Consider the following 22,978-nt stretch of genomic DNA (forward strand, 5'->3'; position numbering starts at 1 on the left):
AGACACGCAGGATTTGTACTGGCTTTGTATCCCCACACCAGATGCTGCTCTTGGCACCAGCCCTTTGTTAAAGGCTAATGCAGCGGCCCTGGCTGTCAGCTGTCACAGCCAGGGAAGGGAGATGGTCATGACCTCTCAGCTCATCCCTCGAGTCCCATAGTGCAGATTTAGAGGGGATGAGGTGAAGGCACCACCTCCACAGTGTCCGAGAAGATCCCCTGAGGGACAAGCTGCCCCTGTGCCCCTGCCCTGTGCTGTCACATCAGCCTTCAGCCCCACAACTCACACAGGCAGCGACAGGAACAGGGAACAGGACACTGGAAATGCAAGTAGGCAGTAAAAGTTCTTCTGAAATATTGGAACTGAAAAGGAGGAAATAATCCTTTGGATTTGCAAGTAAAAGGGGAACCAAAATTAAACAGGCTGATATTTGAGGTCTTATCCTAGAACATGATCCTACTTCAACATGTAAGACATCACATTGATCTCCATGAACTGGTCTAATTAAATACAGAGACATGGAGCACAAAGATGCTCCTGGCCTAAAATACAGCTCAGACTCCACTACAATTGAAGTCTCTGAGCCTGGGGATTAGAACAACAAAAACAATTCCAGCACCAGATAGAGGAAGGGAAATTGCTGTCAGAAACACAGCCCTGAGTTTTGGCACAAGATCCATAAAATGTGTCTCTTTCGACCCTGAAGCACTCAACTCAGGAAGCAGAAAGCAAAACCTGCAATGTCTTGTGAGTTTGCCCCAGGGCCTCACTCCCCATCGCACGGAGGAAGCATTCTGCCTTGTACCACAGAACAGCCAGGCTCAGCTCGGCAGCTGCAGCTCAGAGCATGATCTGGGACCAGCTGGTGACAGCTGACCTCGGCCACATGGCCCTGCCAGCACCAGTGCCTCAACTGGCCCCAGCTCAGCCCTGTCCTGCCAGGACTCCTGAAGCCCCTCCTGCCCCGTAGTGCTCCCCACTTTGTGTTCTGCTCTGGCAAAGAAGGGACAAGTTCAGGCATTTTTTTCCACCTTGTTTTTGGCTGAGCTCCCCACTTGTCCATGGTTCAGCAGTAGCAGCAGAGGTGCTACTGTGGCATCTTTTCTTCCTGTCCCCACCCTCTCTGTTTGCTTTGTTCCTGTATTTCATTTTCTCTGCTACAGCTAGTGTGTGCTGGAGTCACATCTGTCCCTGGCAGGCACAGCAGCACGGGCTTCCCCACAGCACCCCATGCCAGCCCACCCACCCCAAGTCCTCTTTCACCCAGGATGTGACAATCCAAAGGTCATGCAGCCCCTGGCCTCCCAAATCCAGAATCCATGCAAATGCACATATTCTGGGAAAAAAAAAAACTCCAGAACTTGTTAATTTCACATTCTTTATTCTCCTGTGTCAGTCACCACAGCTATCTCTGTCTGTCCCTATGGAAACAGAAGGTTGTGTGTGCCCTTGCAAATCACTCCTTGGTACTAAAAATAGCAGCCCTGGAATAACTCAGGACTCCATACCACATATAGAAGTTACTCCCGTGGGGTACGGCAGCACTCACAAGCTATCCAGAAGCGGAAGACTCCAGGGCTGACGACTGGTGTCTGCTTGGCAAGCCAAGTTCCCACCTTCAAGGCACAGAGGTCAGCAGCCAAGGCAGCAGCTTGGCGCACTCAGTGATCACTTGTGCAAGGTGCACGTGGCCAGCGCTGAACTAGAGGCACTGGGCACTAATCTGCCCCTGCACAGTCAGTTCTGAGAGGTACACAGCACTCAGTCCTTGGGTGAGACACTCTCTGTGTGGCACGTGGAGCCCTGGCTAAAGACATGACATTTCCAGGAACACCTCCACTAGACCAAGATGCTCAGAGCCCTGTCCAACTTGGTCCCAGGGATGAGGCAGTTGCGGCTGCTCTGGGAAACCTGAGCCAGGGCCTCACCATAAAACCCTCCTTTGTGTCCTACCTAAGCCCACCCTCTGTTAGTTTGTACCCGTTGCCCCTTGTCTTTACAGGTCTTGGTGAAAAGCCCCTTTCCCTCTTTCTTACAATCCCCCTTTAGACATGGACAAGACACAACAGGGCTCCCTGGAGCCATCTCTTCTCCAGGGTTTGCCCTAACAAAAATTAGGGTCTTATCAAAGTTCATGAGGTTCCTGTGGGCCTGAAGGTCCCTCTGGATGACATCCCCCTCTGCAGCTGGTCTCATTCTCAGACAGGCTGAGAGTCCACCTGATCTCACTCTACACACAGATGAAAACACAGAATAGCACTGCTCCCAGTGTGGACCCTCAAGGGACACCACTCATGTCAGAACAGTTTTAAGGAAGATGCCATTAAGAGTGTTAAGAGGAGCCCCATGCAGCATTCAGCATTGGGGTGGGCAGAGCAGGTCTGCCAAGAATGGAGATGTTGTGGAAAGGAGTGTGAAAGGAGCTGCTGGCCCAGGGCCGAGGAGCTCCTTACCCCACAGGGGCTCAGGTGACTGCACAGCAAAGCCAGAGCAACTGTCACCCCCACAGTGGCACTGTCAGTAAAAGCCTCTCGTGCATGGGACTGAGCAGCATCAAACAGTAGTGCAAACATGGAGTATTTGACCTGTGCTGCCAGTGAGTGCCTTTGGAAATAGCGAGAAAGCTCCCATTCCCTGACAAAATCCAGGTGGAAGAATGTGACAGATGAAAAAAGGCTCTTGGCTGGAAGTGGAAGGAGATAGTTGAACAGCACCTGGCATTTCAAGGAGAAAAACGTGGAGTCCAAGGCCACAGTGGTGGACATCAGCAGGAACAACGTCATGCAGAACAATGAAGGCATTTCTACCACCTTTGGGAGGGCTGATGTAACAGTGCCAAGGAAAGTCCTGTGCCATTTCTGGAGGCAAGACAGTCCTACAATCTAAGACCCATTTACAAAGGGAGCATCCTCTTGGTATTCCAGTGTAACAACCCAGATTTGAGAGCTGATGTCCAATTCAGTCAGGCTCTGTGGTGAGCAGGAGACAGACCAGACTAGTCTCACCGTATCATCTTGGGATAAGGATCCCTGTTACAAAGCCAGAAAAACACCTGGTTATTGACAGTCCTTTGGGAAGAAACCTAGTTTGACTTCAATTTATGCAAAGTGGAGGAAAAAGTCCCACACCAGAAGATCAGTATCTCAGCAGGACTGCTCCATGTCCTTGGAAGCAGGGAGGAAAGGGGAGAGTTCTGCTGCAGACCAAAACCCCATGCCCCTGGGTTGGCAAGCATCAGGGAAGCTGGGAAAACCTACCCCCAAAGGGGAAATCTCTAGAAGCCAGAAACACAAGGCAAGAATGAATTTCTCCCTCAGGCACTTGGAGCACATGGGATGCAAAACACTTACCCTTTCAGGGCAAGGAGCCTTTCTGGCCCTTGCCAGGCATCAGCTGTTCCCTGGAAGCTTTTTCAAGACTGGAGGTGTCAGATCTGTGTTTTGCTTTGGACAGACCCCACACAGCAATGGAACTTGCCACTACCAGGATAATCAGGAGCCCTAGAGAGGAGAGTGCACAAGCAGAAACCCACTCACTGCTCTGGTCTTGGGACAGGGCATTGCTGCTCAACACCATGAGCCAACAAGCAGAGATGAGCAGTATCCCTTGAGGGCAAGGGACAGACAGAAGTTAAGATAGTGCCAGATTGCATGGAATGGCCTTTTCAAGGACACAACACACCCAAGGCAGAACAATAGTTAAGCTGTGGTGTCAGGCCTCCCTTAGTCCTCCCAGTGCAGCAAAAGCAGCTCCTGATAGAGGTCTGAAATTGATACCATCAGGATACTCAGTTTATAGCCCAAGGTAAGTAGGTCCAACACCATGTGCAGCACTCTTGAGTCTCACATACCTGCAACAATCAAGATCCATATGTAACCTTGACTCCTCGATGGCACAGATGTCTCAGGCGCAGCTGAAGGCTCTATGAGGAAAGAGAAACAAGTCCATGAGGCTTCCAATTCACCTTATGTCAGCATTCAAAGCAGTCTTCAATCTACACCTGGCTGAATTCCCAGCTCACCTCAAGAGCACCAAAAGGCTTTTTTCAATTTAAGCAAAACTTTATCTTTCCCTACTAGAGGAAAAATGTTCGACTGGAAATGCATAGCAGGGAAAGGTGGGAAATTTCCATCTGGAGCTGGAACTGCAGCATCCCAGCCTGTTCTCGTGGCACCAAGAAGCCAGAGGTACAACCAAAATGCAGCCCTTCACCTCACCTGCCAATTGAACAGGGGCAGACATCAAACCCAAACCCAGTCTCTCGCACCTGCAGTAATCCCCCTCCTCTCCCCACCCTCGGAAACCCCTGGGTGAGGGAAGCCAGAAGTGTCTTCCTAAGCACCCCAGACAGCCAATGGGTCTGACAAAGGATGCTCCAGGGCTCTGGTATAGACAGTACTGGGGTGCAGATACAGCCGGACACAAGCTGTGTCTGCAGCTCCTGGCCAGCCCTGATGGCCCAGACTTCCCGCTCATCCTCTTCCTTTCAGCCTGCCCATTCCCCAGAGATCAGAGGAGCTCGGAGGTGGAGAGATTTCAATGCCTTCTCGAAGGAGCCGCTGGGAATTACATGTTCTGGAAGAAGGAAGGATGTACTTCAGAGGCCTTTCCCGAGGGAGCCCTGAGCGGCGTCATTGCTGTTCCAAAGGAAGCTGAAGCGTCGCGTCCCCCACAGCGCTTCCTCTGCTCACAGTGACCCGCGGTGACCGCAGCTGCCCGGATGGGCCAGAGACGGCGGGCGACAAAGGCTTCGGTCCGGCTTGCCGCCACCACCCGCACCCCAGGGCCCCGTACCTGGGCTGCCGGTGGGCGGCACCGCCGAGCTCCTCGGCGGGGTCACCGCGAGGCCGCCGGGACTCGGCTCCGCCGCGTTCGCGGTCCCGCAGCTCCACTCGTCCTCGCCGTCCTCACAGTCGGGGTGGCCGTCGCAGCGCCATTCCTGGGGGAAGCAGAGGGCGCCAGGCGCGCACTGGAACTGGTTCGGACGGCAGCGGGACGGGGCGGCTGCGGGGAACGGGACCGTGAGGGGAGGCGGGGGGCCCAGCGGGGAGAGCCCCCCCACGGCCCGCAACGAGGGGACTCCGCGCGCGGGGAACACGAGAGCTCCAACCAATGAGAGCGAAGGGCGTGAGCGGGGGAACCAATGGGCACCTCCCGCCCGGCCGCTCCCCCAGCTCACCGTTGCCTGCAGGGAGAGGCAGCACCGGCAGTGCCAGCAGCAGCGGCAGCAGCACCGGGAACCCTGGCGGCAGCAGTCGCGGCCCAGCCATGCCGCGGGCCCGCACCGGAGGGACTTGCTGGGGTCGCCGCACCGCTACGAACGCAATGTGCAGGAAAAGCGCGTGCGCTCAACCCCGACTTCCACCAATGGCGTGCTCGCGGGGGCGGGGCGCAGGCGCGCGCCCTTGAGGAAGCCCCTCCCACCCCCTCATGCCCTTCGGGGCGGGGCCCCAGGGCGCGGTCACGTGATGGGGAGGGGCCAGTCAGTTCCGAGCGGCGCTCCCGCAGCACTGGAACGGCGCCGCACCGCGCCCGTCCTGGAGCCAGCGCCGGCCGAGCCCCTTCCCAGCTCCAGGAGCAGCCGGGCCCTCCCGCAGCTCCCTGGAAATCCCTCAGCACCGCGGTTGGCAGTGACCTGCCGGACTGCGGTTACGGCAGGACAGCGGCACTGGCGGTGGGGGGCCACTTCCCCACGCTGCTGAACTTTTCTCGCAGAACCTGGACCCTGTGAGTGAGGCTGTGCTTTACTCAGCTCTGCTCTTTCTTGACTGACTACAGTTACAAATGCCCCTGTCCTGTGTCACTATTCCAACCAACCAAATACACTGGTATTAAACAGCAGTAATTTGAATAAAGCAAATAAAATACACAGAATGGGGGGTAGTAATCACAGCTTTATATACATTTATTAATCAGACATCAGCACCTTCCAGCAGCATGGAGCCACATCTAGCACAGCCTCCCCATCAGAGCTGCTCTGGAACCACCTGTGCCCATCATGCAGCCTCAGCTCGCTCCCTGCTCACAAGTAGGGCTCGTCCCTGGAAATTTCCCACTTCCTCAGTGGTGGTCCAGGTGTCACTGGTTTCTTCCCTGTCGTTGTCACTGCAGGGTCTGAACTGGGGTAGAGAAAGGAAGAGAGAGGCTTTAGCAACATTCTAGAAATGACACTTCAATTTCATCAGAAGTCCAAGCTGCAAAATAGTGCGGGAGGTGTTTGTTAATCAGAATCCCAGAATGGTTTGGATTGAGTGGGACTTTAGAGCCCATCTCATTCTAGCCCCTACCCTGGGCAGGGACACCTTCCACCATCCCAAGTGGCTCTAAGATCTATCCAACCTCGAACACTTCCAGAGATCCAGGGGCAGACACAGCTGCTCTGGGCACCCTGGGCCAGGGCCTACCCACCCTGCCAGGGAACAATTCCTCATTCCCAATATCCCATCCAGCCCTGCCCTCTGGCAGTGGAAACCATTCCCTGGGTCCTGTCCCTCCAGGCCTTGTCCCCAGTCCCTCTCCAACTCTCCTGGAGCCCCTTCAGGCTCTGCAAGGGGCTCTGAGGTGTCCCTGGAGCCTTCTCTTGTCCAGGTGAGCACCCCCAGCTCTCCCAGCCTGGCTCCAGAGCAGAGGGGGCTCCAGCCCTTGCAGTATCTTTGTGATTTCCTTTGGACTCGTTGCTCCCTTCTTGGAGACCCTGGAGCTGGACACAGATGATCCAGGCAGGGTATTGCCAAAGCAGAGTCAACTCCCTCCCGCCTCACTTATTTGCAAGGCAATATAGACTCAAATAATCAGTTCCACATTCTTCTACCAATCTGGGTAACTTCCCACTGCCGCTGGGAGCGTTCTTGTGTTCCTGGTACAAATCAGGAACAAGGCTGACCCCGCTCCACGGCGGCAGCGGCGCAGCTCCGCCCGCGTCAGACCTACCTGCGGGCCTGTGCCCCCGCGGGCAGGGTTCTCTGCGCCGCCGCCGCCACCACCACGGGCGGCAGCGACTCCCGGCGCCCGTCCCGGCTGCAGTAATAGTTATCGGCGAGCTTGTGGCTGGGGCCCACCGGGAGCCGCGGCGGCGGCTGGGTCCTAGGCAAAGAACGACCGGAGCGTCAGCGGCGGGGCCGAGGTGGGGGCGGCTCAGCGCCCCGCCTGCCGCCCGGCCCGGCCCGGCCCCGGCACCTCTTAGCTATCTCCTCGTAGCGCAGCTGCAGCTTCGCCTGGAGATCCCGCTGCAAGGCAAGGCCAGAGCAGCTCAGGCGGAGCTGCCGCCCTGCGCCAGAGGCTCCACAGAGCCGGGGGCGCAGCGCAGCGTCCCGCGGGGCAGAGGAACCCCGAGCCCGGGGTTGTTCTTACCCCCGCCAGGAAGTTACGGAGCCGCTGGATCAGACGAGTTGCCGTCGCCATCTTGGTCGCGGTGAAGGGCAGGAGCGCGGGGGGCGCCGGGAGTCCGCGCGCGGAACGCTGGGTCTCGCGAGACTTTGAGCTATATAAAGGGACGCGGGCTGTTACAGCCCCTTTCCGCGCCCTGGAGCCGCCATGGACACCAGTCGCGTGCAGCCCATCAAGCTGGCCAGGGTGGGTACGGGGCTGGGGGGGGCCGGGCCGCGCTGGGTCGCGACACCACGCTGACTGTCCACTCTGTCCCCCGCAGGTCACCAAGGTGCTGGGCCGGACCGGCTCTCAGGGGCAGTGCACTCAGGTGAGCGGGCGGGGCCGGGCCGGCGCGGTACCGCGGGCCGGGCCCCGCCAGGCTGACGCGGGCCCGCCCCGCAGGTGCGTGTGGAGTTCATGGACGACACGAGCCGCTCCATCATCCGCAACGTGAAGGGGCCGGTGCGCGAGGGCGACGTTCTCACCCTGCTGGAGTCGGAGCGCGAGGCCCGGCGGCTGCGCTGAGCTGGACCCGGCCCCCCTGCTGCCGATCGTCCGTCGGGGATGGAGCCTGGCGCAGCTCGTTCGGCCTTGGGGCGAGCGTGGGGAGGAGCGTGACGGCCGGGTCACTGCAATAAAGGGTTTTTCCAGTAGCCCCTTGCCCGGGTTTCACTCATCAAGCGCCACCCGACAGCTTTGGTGTGTCTCACACCTGAGTACCTGCCGCTTTCCTCGGGTTCAGTAGCAACATGCCCTTCTTGTTACTTGGGTTACACATAGTGTCTTCATTGTAGTATCGCTGTTACTCCATCTTTATTGACTTGTCACAACAAAAATAATTCTGTTTTAATTATAGTAGCCTTAATCCTGACTTTCCTGGTAAACAGTTTTCTTTATGTGATGAAGTGGCATTGGAAACTTACTGGACCTCAGTGGAATTAAATCACAAGTTAAAAGTCAAGCTTGGTACCAGCTTTCACAGCAACACCCTGCTGCTTCTGTCTGTCTTTTCTCAGTAAACTGCTCAGTGAATGCTGTCATTAATAATATCTACTTGTTGTCTTCCTTGCAGTCACCCACAGAGAGCAAGTGCTTGTCACCCGTGTTGACTATTCCATCTCACTTTCTTTGGCTTTCCCTTCTGCCACAATATCAGATAGCAGGATGTGTTTTAGGATATTACATAAATCAAAAGTAGGGCCGAAAAGTTTAGAATGAGCCTTACAACTCCTGGTTTAAGGGCAGGTTTTTAAGGATTGTCATTTTTTATCTGCTTATAGAGTGGTCCAGGTTTGTGGTGTGTTTGGGCAGTCAGATCTGCAGCCTATCACGTATGGTCTCTGATGGGAGTGGTTTTTGTCTGCAGAGTCCTGAACTTGACTGAGGCAGTTCAATGGCATGTGTGACTGAGGATTTGGGTATTCTATAGCAGAGCACGCTGAGACAGATGTGCATTATGTTGAACTGAAGCAGGCACTGAGGATTGTTGTAGGGCTGATGTTAGACTGTTAGTGGGATTTGTCCCTGCTGCTAGTTTTAGCTGTGCCCTGGGCAGCTCATGGGCAACAGGAGGTGAGGAGTTTGTGCCATGGAGGAAACTCTTGTGTTTGTGCTGTTGCTTGATGTAGTTTGTGATTCTTTAAAGATTTCAGTTTCAGAGAATTAGCACAAGGCTCTGCTCCCTGGCTCGTGTGATGCAGCAGAACTCTGAACTGGGGGTGCCAGAAGTCCTCTCAGAGTTCAGTTCTGTGGCTGCTGTTAATTCCCCCACTTCAGCTTCATCAGTGACCCAAGAGTGTTTGCTCTGGCCCTTGGCAGCCCTCAGTGCTGGGTGACTGTGCCAGAGTGGCTTAGAGAGCTTCTGAAATATCCCTGTGGGGTCCGCCTGGTCCCTGTTCACCTGAGGAGGGAGGCAATTTGCATCTTCACACTTGGTCTGGTGATTGCCCTTTAAGGATGCAGTGTAATATCAGCACCACAGAGAACCAGGGGTCGTGCAGGGCTGCAGAAAGAAATGGGCAAACACTGCTGCAGCTCCCTGGGACACTTCAGCAGGAAGAAAGCCAGACAGGGATGTAGCCAGTACATAAACTTGCAGTAAATGACTTGGAACGTGGGGTCACCTGCTCAGGTGTGCCTCTGCTGCAGCTCTTGCAGGTTGTGAGCCAGACAAGAAGGCAGGAGACTGCAGATATCACTGTAATATTTCAAAATAACTTTAAATTTTATTTATATCTTAAAAATAAACATCAGTATTGAAATACCAGTAAACAGAGTAGTGTATTAGGGAGTGGCAGCAAGCGCTGTATATTAACTCCAGTGCAAAGCTGACAGCAAATTTCTGCAGAGGGCTGTGGGGCTCCCCAGCTCAGAGCAGGTCAGGCAGGGGCAGAAGTGGGTAGGCTGGGCCAAGGAGCAGGGATGTGGGCCACAACAATGCCTTTGTGAAAGGCTCAGAGCAGAGCTGCATTGCCATGCAAAACCTTTCTTCTGGTCATTGTCCTTACCCTGTTCCCACCCCACATGGTGCTCACACACTTGCACAGACACATTCTCTAACATACATGTTCCCCTTTGCAGATTCCAAGTGTGTGCTCTGAGCTCTTCTGGCCCATGTGTTTTTCCTGGTGGTGTCTTCAGCTGCCCTCCCTTTTGGGATGAAAAGTGGGCAGAGAGGGACTTTGCTGTAGGCTCTGGCTGTCTGCACAGTCTGGGGGATTGGCTAATTAGGGAAATGTTTAGGAGGTAATTGGTCTCTCTTCCTTGGGAGAAGGACCTGCTCCCCTTGTCGGTTATAAGATAGGCAGAATTAGTCCCCAAATGCATCCTCAGCCCCTTTCGTCACTTGGCTGCAACTCAACTGCTCAGAGGTTTTGCTCCCATTGAGCAAATCAAGTCCCAAGTGATTTCATGTTGAACTTCATCCCTTGGCCAAGCAATATAATTTTTTTACTTTGTATGCACGTGCTTGAAAAGAGGAAAAAAATCAGATTTCAGCCAGGAAAGGAAATGCCAGAAAAGAAGGGCAAGTATTTGAGTCTGGAAATACTTCCAGCCCTGTCCAAGGCAGCATTCCCTCTCTCATTGCTGTACAGGGTGTACCTGCCGAGCAGTGTCCCTGCTGGGGCCAGGAGCTGTCCCTTGCCCTCCTGGCTCCATGTCACTGTCCCTACTGCCTTCTCAGAGCTGCCAGAGAGCACAAACCAGGTGGTGTTTCTTCTGGGTTGGTTCTCTGCTGTTCTTCCTTGCTGAGGGCTCACAGGTGGCACAGCTCCAGTGGTCGTGGCAGGGAGCAGAGGGGATGGGGTGGCTTCTGCTCCCTGCATGTCCCACCCTTATGTCACTTGGCTCCGGTCACTTGGTGGTGAGGTGGCCACGTGTGGACTGCATCCAGTGGAGGAGACGGGTGAGGGAGGCCAGGGATGGTGCTTGTGACAGGACTAAAGCTGCAGAGAGCGGTTTGGCACAGAGAGGTGGCAGGTGAGGGGATGTGAATCACAGCCCAGTGCTGATGGAGGCCCCTGACTGGATCCCAAGGTCGCTCTAATTTGGTTTCTTTGGACTCCCAGGGCTCTTTGTGGCTGTCAGTGAAGTCCCCTGCTGCAAAGAGACTAGTCACCTGAGACCCCTCCAGTGACTCCTGGTCAGGGCCAGCAGGGCTGTTCTGAGCATATAGCACCTGAAATGCTCTGCTCTTGCTCCTGCAGCCTCTTCCTGGAGACACTTGTCTGTGTCTCAGCCCTTTTGCATCCCGTGGGGAGCAGTGTGGTACTTACAGGTACCTGTGTCTTCGTGCTGTTGAGGTGGGTGTAGAGGAGCGCAGCAATGTCACTGTGACCGGCCTCCAGCGCGACGGCAACAGCATTGTTACCATCCTAGAAAGTAAGGGAGAGCATGCAGAAAGGGCTTTGGGGACAGGACATAGCGTGGGCTGCCCAGGCCCAATGGCAGAACCTTACACTGTCCACGATAGAGATGTTGCAGGTGGGCTGAGCCAGCAGCAGCTTCACGGTCTCCAGGCGGCCATGCTCGCAGGCACACATCAGCGCGGTGGAGCCCTCCTCGTCCTGCAGGTTCACATCGGCCCCGCAGGCGAGCAGGGCTTCCACCATCTCCTGCCGGCCGTGGCTGACAGCCAACATCAGCGCCGTCTGGCCAGCCTGCAAGGAAGCGACACTGCCAGGCCACCCCTGCCCCCCTGTGCTACCCTCTTGTCCCCACACCACAGGACCACTGCTGGGACAGCCCTGCTGCCAGGCAGAAGGAACTCCTAAGGTGATGCCCTCCCCATGCACTGACACCTCCAGGATTTGGAGCCATTGTCCTGCCCTCGGAAGAGCTGAGTGTGGCTCTGGTGTCTGCCTGGGGGTGGGAGGGTCCAGATGTAGTGGCCCTCAGACTGCACCAACCTGGCTGGCCTTGGCGTTGACGTTGCCCATGCTGAAAAGCCTCCTGACCACATTCATGTCCTCCTCCTGCTCAACAGCTGCCAGTGCTGCCAGCATCAGGGCGGTGTACCCAGCTTTGTTCTGGTGGTCCACATTACATATCCCTGAGGGAGTGGGCAGAGGGGGCTCAGGATGCTGCAGGGCTGGTGAGAGACATGGAGCAAGCCGCACACCTGGCTCCCCCTCACAATCCTGCCCAGGGTGCTGTGAACCTTCCCACAGGCACAGAACTGCTGATGGGTCTCCCCCATAAAATCTGGGCTCCCAAATAGGCTGTGGTAACTTCTGATCCCCACAGCTATTAACAGACACAGACCAGGGGAGCTCTCCTCGCTTTCTGCTGCCAATGACTTTCCCCTGTGCTGACAGGATCAGGACATGACCTGGTGTACAGTGGGATGGTGGACAGGGGATGTTTCTGGGGTTGAGGGACACTGACCTGTATCCAGCAGCAGCCACACGATGTGGAAGTTGGAGTGGGAGACACTGTAGTGCAGGGCTGTGTTGCCATTCCCGTCTGCCAGGTTCACCACGTGGGCCAGAAGAGCTGGTGAGACTTCAGCAAAGGCCAGGAGGTGGTTGGCAACCATGTCAGGGATGGACGACTTTTGGCTGGACAGACGGAACCACTCCTGAAGGACCAGGCTGCTGCTGGCAAGCTGTGGGCAGAGAGGGGCTGAGCTCCCCCTAAGCCTCTGCATGCCCTCACACCCTGGCACCCACCCCCTGCTGCCAGCCCAGGCAGCAGGGAGCAGAATCCCTGCTCCAGAGGGGGTGGGTGAAGGCAGGACCCTGAACTGCTCAAACCCATGCTGGGCATGGCCTGAGCTGAGTCCACATGGGTTTTGGGGTTTCTGGACAAAACCTGGAGGAAAGGGCTGTATTTTGGGAGAAGGTGCTGAGCCAGGCTTTGCTGGCTGCTCTCTGAATGGGGCCAGCTGGCCAGCTCTGGGGATGTTGGCAAGGGCTGGGCAAGCCATCCCACCCCAGCACGCCACTCACCACCTCTTTGCTCTTGGCAGCACCCAGGTGGCCCAGGTGGGTCTTGACAATGAGGCAGGCCTCCCTCATCCTGGGGCTCAGCTCGAACCTGTGGAGAGCGTGAGGATGTCCCTGGTGTGGGGCTGCATCACCCCACCAAACCTATGAGCTCCACAGTGCCTGTAACTCTCCACAAGGTCCCCAGAGTGCAACCTCCAGCCCAGTGGCTGCACCCTGACTGCTTCAGCCTCTGCAAACTGGCATAGAACAGAGCCTTATATGGGTGTGCTTGGGCATGATTCGCCCATTCTTAGGCCACATTTTTTCCTTTTGCTGAAAAATGCTATTGAATCCTGTTGGTTTTTTTGTCCCCCTCTAAACTATCTTCTGCAGCAAAGAAGCATTTGGGGCCTCTCATCCTTTCCTCAGCAGACCCAAGAAACTGGAAGGATTGTTCCTGATGAATGGTCTCTGCAGCTGAATGGGTTTTTCCCACTGAGAGCACTGAAATTGGGGCAGATGCCCCGACCTGCAGGGCCAGTGCCATGGCTCCCAGCTGGCCAGGGAGCAGGGAGCCTTCTCCACTGGCACTTACTTTTCCTTCACCTCAGGGGGCTCCAGCAGGGTCATATCAGTCCCCTTGCACTCCAGTCTGGGCTCGCACGTGCCTTCCCCGGCCTCCTCTTCTGAGGTTTCGGTGTCTCCCTGCTCTGAACTGTTGGAGCTGTTGGCCAAAGCCTTCTCAGAGGAGTTGTTGCCTTCTTCATCCTCCTCACTGGATGTGCTCTCATACCTGCACAGAGGGAGGATGCTCAGTGGCAACACAGCACCAGTTTGGCCCCCTTCAGGCCCTGCCACTGGCCCTAGCCCAGGACAGGTATGCAGGGGACCAGGATTGGCTCACGTACTCTCCGTTCAGCACTCCCACAAACTGCAGGCTCTTCTTGCTGCCCTCTGCCTTGCTCCGGGGAGGACCATCCCGCTTCTTCATGATGGACTTCAGGGCTCCTACAGGGAAAGAGATGGATACCAAGGGCCAGTGAGCAAGAATCACAGAATTTTAGAATCATGGAATGGTCTGAGTTAGAGGAGACCTTAAAGATCATCTCATTTCAACTCCACTCACATGGTTAGGGACACCTTCCATTAGACCAGGCTGCTCAGAGCACCATCCAACCTGGCCTTAAACACTTCCAGGGATAGGACATCCACAACTTCTCTAAGTATCCTGTGCCAGGGCATCACCACTTCACAGTAAGGAATTTTTCCTAACGTCTAATCTAAACCTACTGTCATTTTGAAACCACTCCCCCTTGACCTGTCACTACATGCTTGTGGAAACAGTCTCTTCTGGAGCTAGCCAAGCACCCCAAACCCACTAGACCCCTGGGCGGGCATGGAAGGGACATGGGCAACTGCTGGAGCATGGGTAGCATTGGCCCTGCAGGCATTGTCCCCAACAAAGGCATCCTCTCCCTTCCTGCAGGAACATTCCAACCCAGATCCTGACATCATCCCTCGTGACACTCACTGGCTGTAGGGCTTGGGGCAGCTCCACTGTCCTGTGCTGGGGCTGGGTCCCAGTTGCTGTGTGTTGTCTCCAGTACAGCTGGCCCAGGGCCTTGGCTGGCTGAGCACATCCCCGCCGTTGCTCCTGCACCTGGCGCTGAAGGGCTGCTCAGGCCATCACCCAGGCCAGGCTCCATCATCTCACCCGCACCAGGCTCCTTCTCCTCTCCTGCCAGGACAATGCTGCCCACATCTGTCTGGCTACCCTTGTCATCACAGCTGGCAGCTGAATCAGGTCCAACTGCCACATCCTGCCCATCAGGGCGGCAGCCCACGGCGACACAGGAGGTTGGGGGGCAGCACTCCACACCTGCTTCTGCTGTCTTTGGGGGGTCGCCAACTGCCCGGCTCTGTGTCACTACCACAGCCTCCACCAGTGCCTCGGCCACCTGTGGCATGGCCATCACCTCCTTGTCCACCTGCCCTTGGGGCCGGCGGGCGCACACCTCCAGCCGCAGCTCCTCCAGCTCCTGCGTGGCCTCCTGCAGGTGCCCCTCCATCAGGGTGATTACCTCCTTCTGGTGCCCTACCGTCTGCTGCAGCAGCTCCAGCTCCCGCTCTGCCTCAGTGGCCAGCCCCAGCGAGGACTCGATCACCCAGATGGCCACATCCCTGTGTTGCCGCGTGCCGCTCTCTGGAGCATCCCCACTCTCCTGCTGCGACCGGTAGTAGAAGACGGCATCTGTCATGGCCCGATCCTCACCCACTGCCACAGAGCGGCACGGCCTCTCAGCCACCCTCTTGCCTGGCCAAGCCCTGATGTTCCGCTCCGGCACAGCCAGCTTCTCTGTTAGCTTCCTCAGCTCTGCAATTTTACTTGTTCGTCCCTTCACTGGCTCTGCTTCGCTCTCTGGCCCTGTACGGGGCCCCTCCTCACCCTCTGCCCCTGCCTCAGAGCCAGAGGGGTGATACAATGCCTCGCCAGGCTCTGCCGACAGCTTCTCCAGCAACTTTGCCTTCTCCCTCTTCAACTCGCAGATCTGCATCTCCAGGAGTGGGATGGTTTTCACCTGCTCCTCCAGGTCCCGGAGCTGCCGCAGGGCTGCAGCCATCTGCTCCCGCACATGCTGCAGCGGGGCCGTGCCGAGCCCTGCAGCTGGAGTGCTGCGCCCCGAGCTGCCAGGGCTCACCCGGCCCCAGCCTGCCTGGCCCTCGGCACCCACTGGCACCCAGTGGGGTGGCTGGCCCAGGGCACCCGGCAGGCCAACGTGGGAGGGACCACCAATATCCTGCAAACGGCCCTGCTCCTGCTCCAGCCTCCTGCTTGTCTCCAGCAAGGTCTTCTCCACCCGTGGGTTTGGCACAAGGCACTTGCGGGTGGGAGGTGGGAGCAGCCGCACTGGCGGCGGCAAGATGGGGTGGGAGGTTGACTTGCTCGCAGGCTCCAGGGGTGCTCGGCCGTGCGGGGACAGCAGCAGCGCAGTCCTGCCCTCCTCGCTGGCCGTGGAGGTGAGGGACTCGGTGGAGGTCCAGGCGCTGGTGTGGCTGCTGGGGCTGCGCAGCGTGCTGGGCAGTGGACGGGACCCTTTCACCCTGCGAGGCAGTGGCACTTTCTTGAGTGTTTGGCCACTTTCAATATCATCAACATATTTCAGGAAATCAAGGTCCAGCAGGAAGCCATAAGGGGTTTCCACAGAATACGAGCTTTTCTCTCCATCGTCCTGGTCCCGATACAAGAATGGGCCCCCAAGATCTGCAAGAGGAGAAGGGACGATTAGTGGAGACAGGATGGCTTTTCTAACTGGGTTATACTGGAATTTACAGACTGCAGGCCCATCTCCTCCATGATGTGCAATGTCTCTCTCTCCAGCACCCTCAGTGCTGTAGTGTAATCACAGGGCACACAGTCCATGTCAGGGTTGGTGCTGGAGTGAGGAATTCCTCTGGGATGGGATGGAATGGGATGGGATGGGACGGGACGGGACGGGATGGGATGGGATGGGATGGGACAGCTCAGCCCTGCCACTCCCCTTGCACTCCTTCTGCCGTCACTACCTGCTGACAACCCTGGTCTCTTTACCTGGGAGGTTCTGGTTCAGGGGTGCTGGCTGAGCCATCTTCCTGGAATGCTGCGGACCAGAAGACCGTCAACCTGCAACGAGACCACGTCCAGCCAAACCCTGTGAAGCCAGGGCTGGTGAGCCCCAGGCAGACACACAGCCCTGACTCCCACGCAGGGAGAGCCCTGTGGCTGCCCCCTGCCATTTGCCGGGTCCCCTGGTCTCCCCCAGCCCAGGGCTGATGCTGGAGCTGGTGGCTGGGCGATTGCAGTGCTGCCCATGGCACCAGGATTGTTTGCACATTTAAGGAATGCTCCACAGCTCAGCTGGGATGGCCATGCTGGCAGCTCCGAGGGTCATGAGCTGGAGCTTGACCATACAGTGGGAGCAGGCCAAGAAAAAAAAGAGGCTGAAACCTGTATAGGTGCAATACTCAGTGCGAAGTTTGCTTTGGATAAAGGGAAACGATGCTTTGACAAAGGCACGTGACTGCAGGGAGCAGCCAGCACCTGTCAGTGCTGGGTGTGATGCCTATTCTTGCCACCCAGAGTGCCCCACAAGGCCTCAGGAGTGTCCTGAGGGACCAATGACCCACAGGAGGGACCTGATTGCTTTCCACTGTCCATAATGTGGGATAAGGCAAAGGGGAATGAAAGGGAGCCTGGTTTTCCCAGGAACCAGGCATGGACACACTGGAGGAGGGCCAAGAGGATACAGCTGTGGTCCAGAAGTGAGCTCATGGCTGGAGGTGCGACCAGCTGTGAGCACTGAGCTGCAACATCTGAATGCTGGGGCCCAGCTGCGAAGTGCTCCTGGTAGGAGCAGGATGGGACAACAGCACCTTGGGAGCACCCATTGCTGCTGTGCATGGAACCAGAGTTCTGATGGCTGTGCCCATGGGGCTGAGCAGCTGTTGGTGGGCAAAGCATTTGGCACTGGGATATTTTCAGAAGAAATCAGGGGAGGAGAAATGCCACAGAGGAATGGTGGCTTGGGCACAGCCCTCAGGGAAGCTGAGGCTCAGAGCTGCACAGGGAACGGTGCAGGATCTGGCCTTGGCTGCACAGAAACACCCACATCCGCCCCTCATGCCGATGCTGCAGCCACCAGCCCTCGGCCCCCCTGACCCCGTGGAGCAGAGCAGCTGAGGCAGCACCAGGCCATGCTCGGGCTGGGCACTGAGTTCAACTGGGCAGAGATAAAACACTTCCCACTAGCCACCAGGACAGATTCTGGGGCTCTCCCACTCCTCTGCCAACCCACCCACAGCCGATGCACATCCCAAATTCCACCTCCCTTGGAATCATCCCACCTTTGAGCAGGCACCCATTCCACCTCCCTGGTAACATCCCGGCTCCATGCTGGCATCCACCATTCCCAAGCTGCTGGCTTCATGCCCAAGAGGGTTCACACATCCCCCACCTCCTCTAGTCCCTCCCATCTGGGAAGAGTTGGGCTTCCTCCTCTGCATGGCCCTTGCTGCAGGTAATTAAATAGTGCTGGGGCCAGGACAAACTTCCTGCTGGGCTCCACACACGTTGTAAATCAAAGAGGAAGAGAGAGCAACAGGAGCCAGAGCCAGCAGGAGCATTTCCTCGGGGGGAAGTGGCCGGCAGCTCCCTTCCGCTGCCTAGCCTGGGTATTGTCCTGCCTGGGGACAGGAAAAACCTCCTCTGCCAAGGCCTGGAGACCTCCCACGCCACTCCAGCACCAAAGGTGCCCTTTGCACCAGCACTGCACTGGTGTCCCCTCCACTGAGCTGGGGACAGGCTGCTTGTCACCTGCCACCTCCTATGGCCCCTTCAGCCAATGTCTGCAGCTGCATCCCAACTGTGGGAGACATCCTCCCACTGCTTCCACACCCCATTTCTTTTGGTCTGATAGGATGGGCTGGACTAGGGCACGAGTTTCTGTCTTCAGCCAGCTCCAAAAATGGTGATGGGACCTGCCAGCTACCAACCATATCCAAGTGGCCCCAGGGACCTCATGATGTTCAAACCCTCCTGCAAGAAGCAAAAACCACCCAGGCTCCTCGGGCTGTGCAAACTGTCCCTGGGCTGGGGAAGAGGTGTGGGGCTGGATTAGACAAGTGGGAGCAGATGTGCAGCAGGTTGAGACCCCACACCCATGGCCCAGCCACTGTGAGCACCAGCTGGACGTGGCTGGCACCACCATGGCATCATACAGGCAGCCACCCTCCACCTGGGCTGAAGTCTTGCTGGGGCCAATTATACCAGCCACTTTGGTGCCAAAGGCTGATTTTCAGCAGCTTCAGCTGCTCCCTTGGGCACTGGTGCAGGTTGCTGAAGGGCCTGGGCACATGGACCCCTGTGGGGAGCCCTTACATGATCCCAGCTGTCTTTTGAAGCAAGGAGTGCTTTTTCTAGCACTGGTGTTTCAACAGAAAAGCAGGATGCTACATGCAAAGGACTGGTAGAGAGGCTTGGCAGTGAGGGGGAGAGGAGGAGGATGCACAGGCACCCAACCACCCCTGTAGAGGCAGGGCTATGTTTTACCCTGGGCTCACACCTGTATTTTCCCCTCATGCTGTTGTACCAATGCCAGCATGGGAAACATGGGGCCAAAACTGGAGCAGCTCTGCTCAATTACAATCAGAAGTCAGGGATGAGAGAGGCTGGGCACCTTGGCACAGCCCAGGTACCACCCAGGCCTCATGCCTCAGCCCCAGCTGCAGGCAGCACCTTGTGACCCCTGGCCTCATGGGGCAACATCCCCTTGGGGTTCCCAAGCTCCTGGACTGGCAGAGGAGAGGTCTGGGAGAGCTGTTCCTAAAGCTTGAGACCTCTGGGCCCTTTTCCTCCCCGGGGCCACAGCTGTAGCAGCCCTCAGCCCGGTTCAACCACCTGCTGCAGCACAGCTTGAGCTGCTCCACCGGCGGGGCCAGGGCTGGACACAGAGAGGGTTCTCCCTGGCTCTCCTCCTGAGCCAAAATACTGAGGTTATGAGGAATGTGAGAAGAACAGAGTCCAGAGCAGCCCTGGCCAGCACAACTTGATTTATCTCAACCAGGCATGCTTCCCTCGTAGCTGAGCAGGCGATAAGCCCTGAAGCTTGGAACTGAGGCTGTTCCAAAGTTAAAGGGAAACCACTGAGCAAGCACACAGCTTCCTCCACTGCCAGCAGCCTGCCAGGATTCGGGCTCCTCACACAGTGAGCTGTCACACATGCTTGTCACCTGCAGTGTTACCTGCCAGCACTGTAGCTGGGTGCAGCAGTAGGTATCCAGGGCTCACGACACCTTCGTCTCCCTGTCCCCTGCTGCAGGGGCTGTATGGGACAGCCTGTGCTTATTTGTCCAGGCAACCGTGGCCAGCTGTCTATGCTGGGGCTGGGCTGCTGCTGGAGGAGCTGGATCCAGGTGGGTGGGTGCACAGTGCTGACCCAGGGAGAGAAAGGGAAATTATCATCTCAACAGTCTAATTTCAGGGTTGGACTGTTATTTCTGGAGTTGTCGTCATTGATGGCCCGGTTGGCTGGGAGGCCAAAGGGGCCGCCCAGGCTCTGCACCCACTCCAGCCCCCCAGGGACCTCCCTGAGCTCACACACAACAGGTGTAGAGTCCACACACAAACTTACCCACGTGGGGATCAGCTCTACCAACCCCCTCACACCTACAGCGCTATAGGCTCCCTACAGCTTTACCAGAGAACATCAACCCCTTTCCTTTCCTCGAGCCCCGAGCATTGCTGTGCCCTTCGGCACCCCAGAGGGGCCTGCAGCAGCCCGGGGTGCCATGTCCCACCCCTCGGGGAACCCACAGCACACCCAGTCTGAAGAGGTCCCCAGGACCCCCAGCCCTGCCGTTCCCCGGGAGTCCACCCGCATTCCCAGCCTTAGGGGTTCCCGAGAGTCCACTCGCATTCCCAGCCTTAGGGGTTCCCGGGGGTCCACTCGCATTCCCAGCCTTAGGGGTTCCCGGGAGTCCACCCGCATTCCCAGCCTTAGGGGTTCCCGGGAGTCCACCCGCATTCCCAGCCTTAGGGGTTCCCGGGAGTCCACCCGCATTCCCAGCCTTAGGGGTTCCCGGGAGTCCACCCGCATTCCCAGCCTTAGGGGTTCCCGGGAGTCCACCCGCATTCCCAGCCTTAGGGGTTCCCGGGAGTCCACCCGCATTCCCCAGCTTAGGGGTTCCCGGCAGCCCTGGGGGATGCCCAGCGCCCCGCGGTGCCAGCAGCACATTCCAGGCACCGGCACGTCGGGGCGACAGCCCGTCCCCAGCCCAGGGGACCGCTGGGTCTCCCCGCCGCGGCCACTGGAGGAGGGCAGTTCCAGCCCGGCCCCGGCCCCGCTCCCCTCCCGCTCCCGCCGCCGGGGCCGCTCGGGCGGAGCTCCCGGGGCGGCGGATGCCAGGGCCGCCCCATCCCGCCGCGGTCCCGCCGCGTCTGCGGGGCTCCGGCGCGGCTCGTCCGGGGGCCAAGGGCGGCGGCGGGTGAGGGGCCCTGAGGGGGCCGCCACCGGGACGAGCCCCCGCCCCGCCGTCGCCGGGCCCGCCCGGGCCGGCCCGTCCCGCACGGTCCCCGCCGTCCCTCACCGTGCCGCCGAGCTCCTGGGCTGCAGCCTGGACACAGCCCCGGGCCCGGGACTCTCGGGCTGCTCCGCGGCGCCGGGCAGCGCTGCCCGCCGCAGCCCCGGGCCGAGGGCGGGCGGGAGCGGGAGCGGCCGGGGCGGGGCGGGGGCGGGCGGGGAGCGGCCCCGAGCCCGACGGGACAGGTACCGCCCACGGCCGCTCGCCTCGAGGCATCCCCGCTAGCTCCCTCTCCGCCTGGGGAGGGGATATCGCTGTCCCCGTGGCCGCCCGGGGCGCGATGTGCCCCGTTCCTGTCACCTGGGAGGAGGGGTGTCCCCTACCCTTGTCACCCCCAGGTCCCCTGTCCTGATTACCCTGGGGATGGGGTGCGCCTACTGCACCTACAGTCACCCTGGAGATGGGATTCTCCCTGACCTGTCCACATCGGGGATGGTCACCGTACAGAAAGGGGGATCCCCTGATCATATCGCCCCGATGCTGGCGTACTCTCTGCCCTGAGCTCAACTCCGCTGCTGGCTGGGGCCCGGCGGGTGGCTGGGGTCCAGCTCGTGCACCACCGTGCTCCCCCAGCACAGCTACCCTCGCACATCTTACCCTCGTCCCACCCAGGGCCGGGAGTAATATGCCTCTGGGCCTGGCTGGGCTCCCCGGGCCTGGCCCCGCTGGGTTTCCTGGCAGCCCTCCCTGTCCCAGCAGCGGCTGTCTGTCTCCTTTTCTTGCCAGCTTTCTTCTCCGCCTGCTTCCCGTGCTGCTCGCTGAGCCGCGATCTCTGGGCTCTCCCCCCATCCTGTAAGGACCCCGGCCATTCCCCACCTTAGAGCTTGCCCTCACTAACTGCTGCAGACCTTTTCAGCGCTGAAACCCTCAGCAAAGATTTAGCTTCTTTTTCTTTCCTTTTCAGCTCTGAACTTCACGGGTATTTTTCCATATCTGGCACTACTGTAACACTACTCACGGGAAGAGCAGGAGAAACAAAATGTGCTTCCCGACGTCCCTCCCAGCTGCTGGCAGGCAGTTTGGGGACTTCCTGGGAAAGGGTTTGCATCCGGACGGAAGTACCTTAATAGCTCTAATGAATCTACCTCCACTGACAGACCTTGTCCCTCTCCAATTCATTTGCATACTTGGCCTCCTGTGGTAATAATGAACTTGGTGATTTCACACCCTCAATCAGTCTCCAAAGCAGGTCTGGAATAGCACGGCTCTTGCTGATTCACTGACTGCTTGGAGAAGAAATCGCTTGGATCTCCTGCACAGTGTGGCTTTACCTTCTCTGTCCAGGTCAGGAAAGGTGAAGTCTGGGGAGATGAGCCAGGTCCCAGCAGTGCCCAGCTGGGCTGTGGAGCTCATGCCCCGCAACCTGGCTCAGAGTTCCATGATGGGCCCACATCCAGGTCCCTCACTTCTGCTCTTGGACATCTGACAAAAACGTCACCCACCTTCAGGCATCAATTCTAGTTTCCTCCCTACAAAAGGAAAAAACAGCAAAGGAGGAGTTAAGGAAACATGAGCTTGGGAAAGTGATGTCACTGCAGCTCTGTGGGTGCCAGACCCCCACGTGACTGCTGCCACCCCAGCACAAGGGCTGAGCTCTGGAAGAGTGAGGAGACTACAAACAACCCAGCGTCACCAAAGAAATACAGCCCTGGGGCTGCCTGAATGTGGTGCTGGATCACAAAACTGTGTGAGCTCAGAGATATTTCCAGGTTGAGACTCACCAGCAGCCTTTGAACAAGAGGGATGGCATTGTTCCCTGCAGGGATCAGACTCCTCTAGCTTTAAGTTCTGGTCACTGAGAAGAATCAAACCCAAGGGACAGCCCTTGTTTCTAATATTCATTGTTTTCTGCAGAAACTACTTGGGACTCAAATATGAGGCCATGGCCAGAGAACTCACCTAGGCTGGTTGATGTTCATACCCCGTGTAAATCCCATCTGCATCCAAGAGCAGATCACATGGAGCAAAGTGCTTCTGCAGCCTTGGCTGGCCACCAGTGTGGTTGCTTCACCCCATACCAGGGATGCCAAGCCAGGACCTGCCTAGGCTGTGGCACCAGCTGGCCC

General features: G+C 57.7%; 4 protein-coding genes across 9 annotated transcripts; 1 reads left to right on the forward strand and 3 right to left on the reverse strand.

Moving 5' to 3' along the window:
- Positions 1-1,361: 1,361 nt before the first annotated feature.
- Positions 1,362-5,270, reverse strand: CD320 (CD320 molecule). The gene is made up of 5 exons (XM_050985947.1): positions 5,235-5,270; positions 4,795-5,185; positions 3,851-3,922; positions 3,351-3,500; positions 1,362-3,029 (listed from the first exon to the last, which is right to left on the reverse strand). The coding sequence occupies exons 1-4, from the start codon at positions 5,268-5,270 to the stop codon at positions 3,355-3,357; spliced, it is 645 nt and encodes a 214-aa protein (XP_050841904.1). The 3' UTR covers positions 1,362-3,029; positions 3,351-3,354.
- Positions 5,271-5,887: 617 nt separating this feature from the next.
- Positions 5,888-7,451, reverse strand: NDUFA7 (NADH:ubiquinone oxidoreductase subunit A7). The gene is made up of 4 exons (XM_030231718.2): positions 7,351-7,451; positions 7,177-7,226; positions 6,931-7,083; positions 5,888-6,119 (listed from the first exon to the last, which is right to left on the reverse strand). Exons 1-4 carry the CDS (start codon positions 7,399-7,401, stop codon positions 6,023-6,025), a joined length of 351 nt encoding a protein of 116 aa, XP_030087578.1. The 5' UTR covers positions 7,402-7,451; the 3' UTR covers positions 5,888-6,022.
- On the forward strand, positions 7,435-8,021 carry RPS28 (ribosomal protein S28). The gene is made up of 3 exons (XM_030231719.2): positions 7,435-7,572; positions 7,649-7,696; positions 7,771-8,021. Exons 1-3 carry the CDS (start codon positions 7,534-7,536, stop codon positions 7,891-7,893), a joined length of 210 nt encoding a protein of 69 aa, XP_030087579.1. The 5' UTR covers positions 7,435-7,533; the 3' UTR covers positions 7,894-8,021.
- A 1,545-nt stretch (positions 8,022-9,566) lies between these two features.
- On the reverse strand, positions 9,567-21,991 carry LOC103821975 (KN motif and ankyrin repeat domain-containing protein 1-like). 6 transcript variants are annotated; one of them, XM_050985979.1, is made up of 11 exons: positions 19,575-20,089; positions 16,387-16,458; positions 14,329-16,059; positions 13,706-13,805; positions 13,393-13,590; positions 12,819-12,906; positions 12,256-12,448; positions 11,778-11,920; positions 11,328-11,528; positions 11,145-11,243; positions 9,567-10,968 (listed from the first exon to the last, which is right to left on the reverse strand). In XM_050985979.1, exons 2-11 carry the CDS (start codon positions 16,421-16,423, stop codon positions 10,912-10,914), a joined length of 2,847 nt encoding a protein of 948 aa, XP_050841936.1. In that variant the 5' UTR covers positions 16,424-16,458; positions 19,575-20,089; the 3' UTR covers positions 9,567-10,911. The 6 variants fall into 6 exon arrangements, with proteins under 6 accessions (XP_050841936.1, XP_050841935.1, XP_050841934.1 ...); XM_050985978.1 differs by having other exon boundaries at positions 9,567-10,965; positions 12,256-12,475; positions 19,575-20,088; XM_050985977.1 differs by having other exon boundaries at positions 12,256-12,475; positions 19,575-20,088.
- Positions 21,992-22,978: the final 987 nt, after the last annotated feature.

Source organism: Serinus canaria, chromosome 28, assembly GCF_022539315.1.
Source record: "Serinus canaria isolate serCan28SL12 chromosome 28, serCan2020, whole genome shotgun sequence".
In the NCBI taxonomy this organism is placed as follows: Eukaryota; Metazoa; Chordata; class Aves; order Passeriformes; family Fringillidae; genus Serinus; species Serinus canaria.

Bases quoted from the DNA above. Each gene is read 5' to 3' on its own strand.
- RPS28 (XM_030231719.2), top strand. From the start codon at position 7,534: ATGGACACCAGTCGCGTGCAGCCCATCAAGCTGGCCAGG. The intron at 7,573-7,648 runs GTGGGTACGGGG...TGTCCCCCGCAG, and splicing joins AGCCCATCAAGCTGGCCAGG to GTCACCAAGGTGCTGGGCCG. The intron at 7,697-7,770 runs GTGAGCGGGCGG...CCCGCCCCGCAG, and splicing joins CTCAGGGGCAGTGCACTCAG to GTGCGTGTGGAGTTCATGGA.
- CD320 (XM_050985947.1), bottom strand. From the start codon at position 5,270: ATGGCTGGGCCGCGACTGCTGCCGCCAGGGTTCCCG. The intron at 3,923-4,794 runs GTACGGGGCCCT...CTTTCCTCATAG, and splicing joins GCCGCCCACCGGCAGCCCAG to AGCCTTCAGCTGCGCCTGAG. The intron at 3,501-3,850 runs GTATGTGAGACT...TCTCCTCTCTAG, and splicing joins ATGGATCTTGATTGTTGCAG to GGCTCCTGATTATCCTGGTA.
- NDUFA7 (XM_030231718.2), bottom strand. From the start codon at position 7,401: ATGGCGACGGCAACTCGTCTGATCCAGCGGCTCCGTAACTTCCTGGCG. The intron at 7,084-7,176 runs GTGCCGGGGCCG...TTCTTTGCCTAG, and splicing joins TACGAGGAGATAGCTAAGAG to GACCCAGCCGCCGCCGCGGC. The intron at 6,120-6,930 runs GTAGGTCTGACG...TCTCTACCCCAG, and splicing joins GCGGGGGCACAGGCCCGCAG to TTCAGACCCTGCAGTGACAA.
- LOC103821975 (XM_018921728.3), bottom strand. From the start codon at position 16,423: ATGGCTCAGCCAGCACCCCTGAACCAGAACCTCCCAG. The intron at 16,060-16,386 runs GTAAAGAGACCA...CTCCTCTTGCAG, and splicing joins CCTGAACCAGAACCTCCCAG to ATCTTGGGGGCCCATTCTTG. The intron at 13,806-14,328 runs GTGAGTGTCACG...CTTTCCCTGTAG, and splicing joins TGCCCCAAGCCCTACAGCCA to GAGCCCTGAAGTCCATCATG.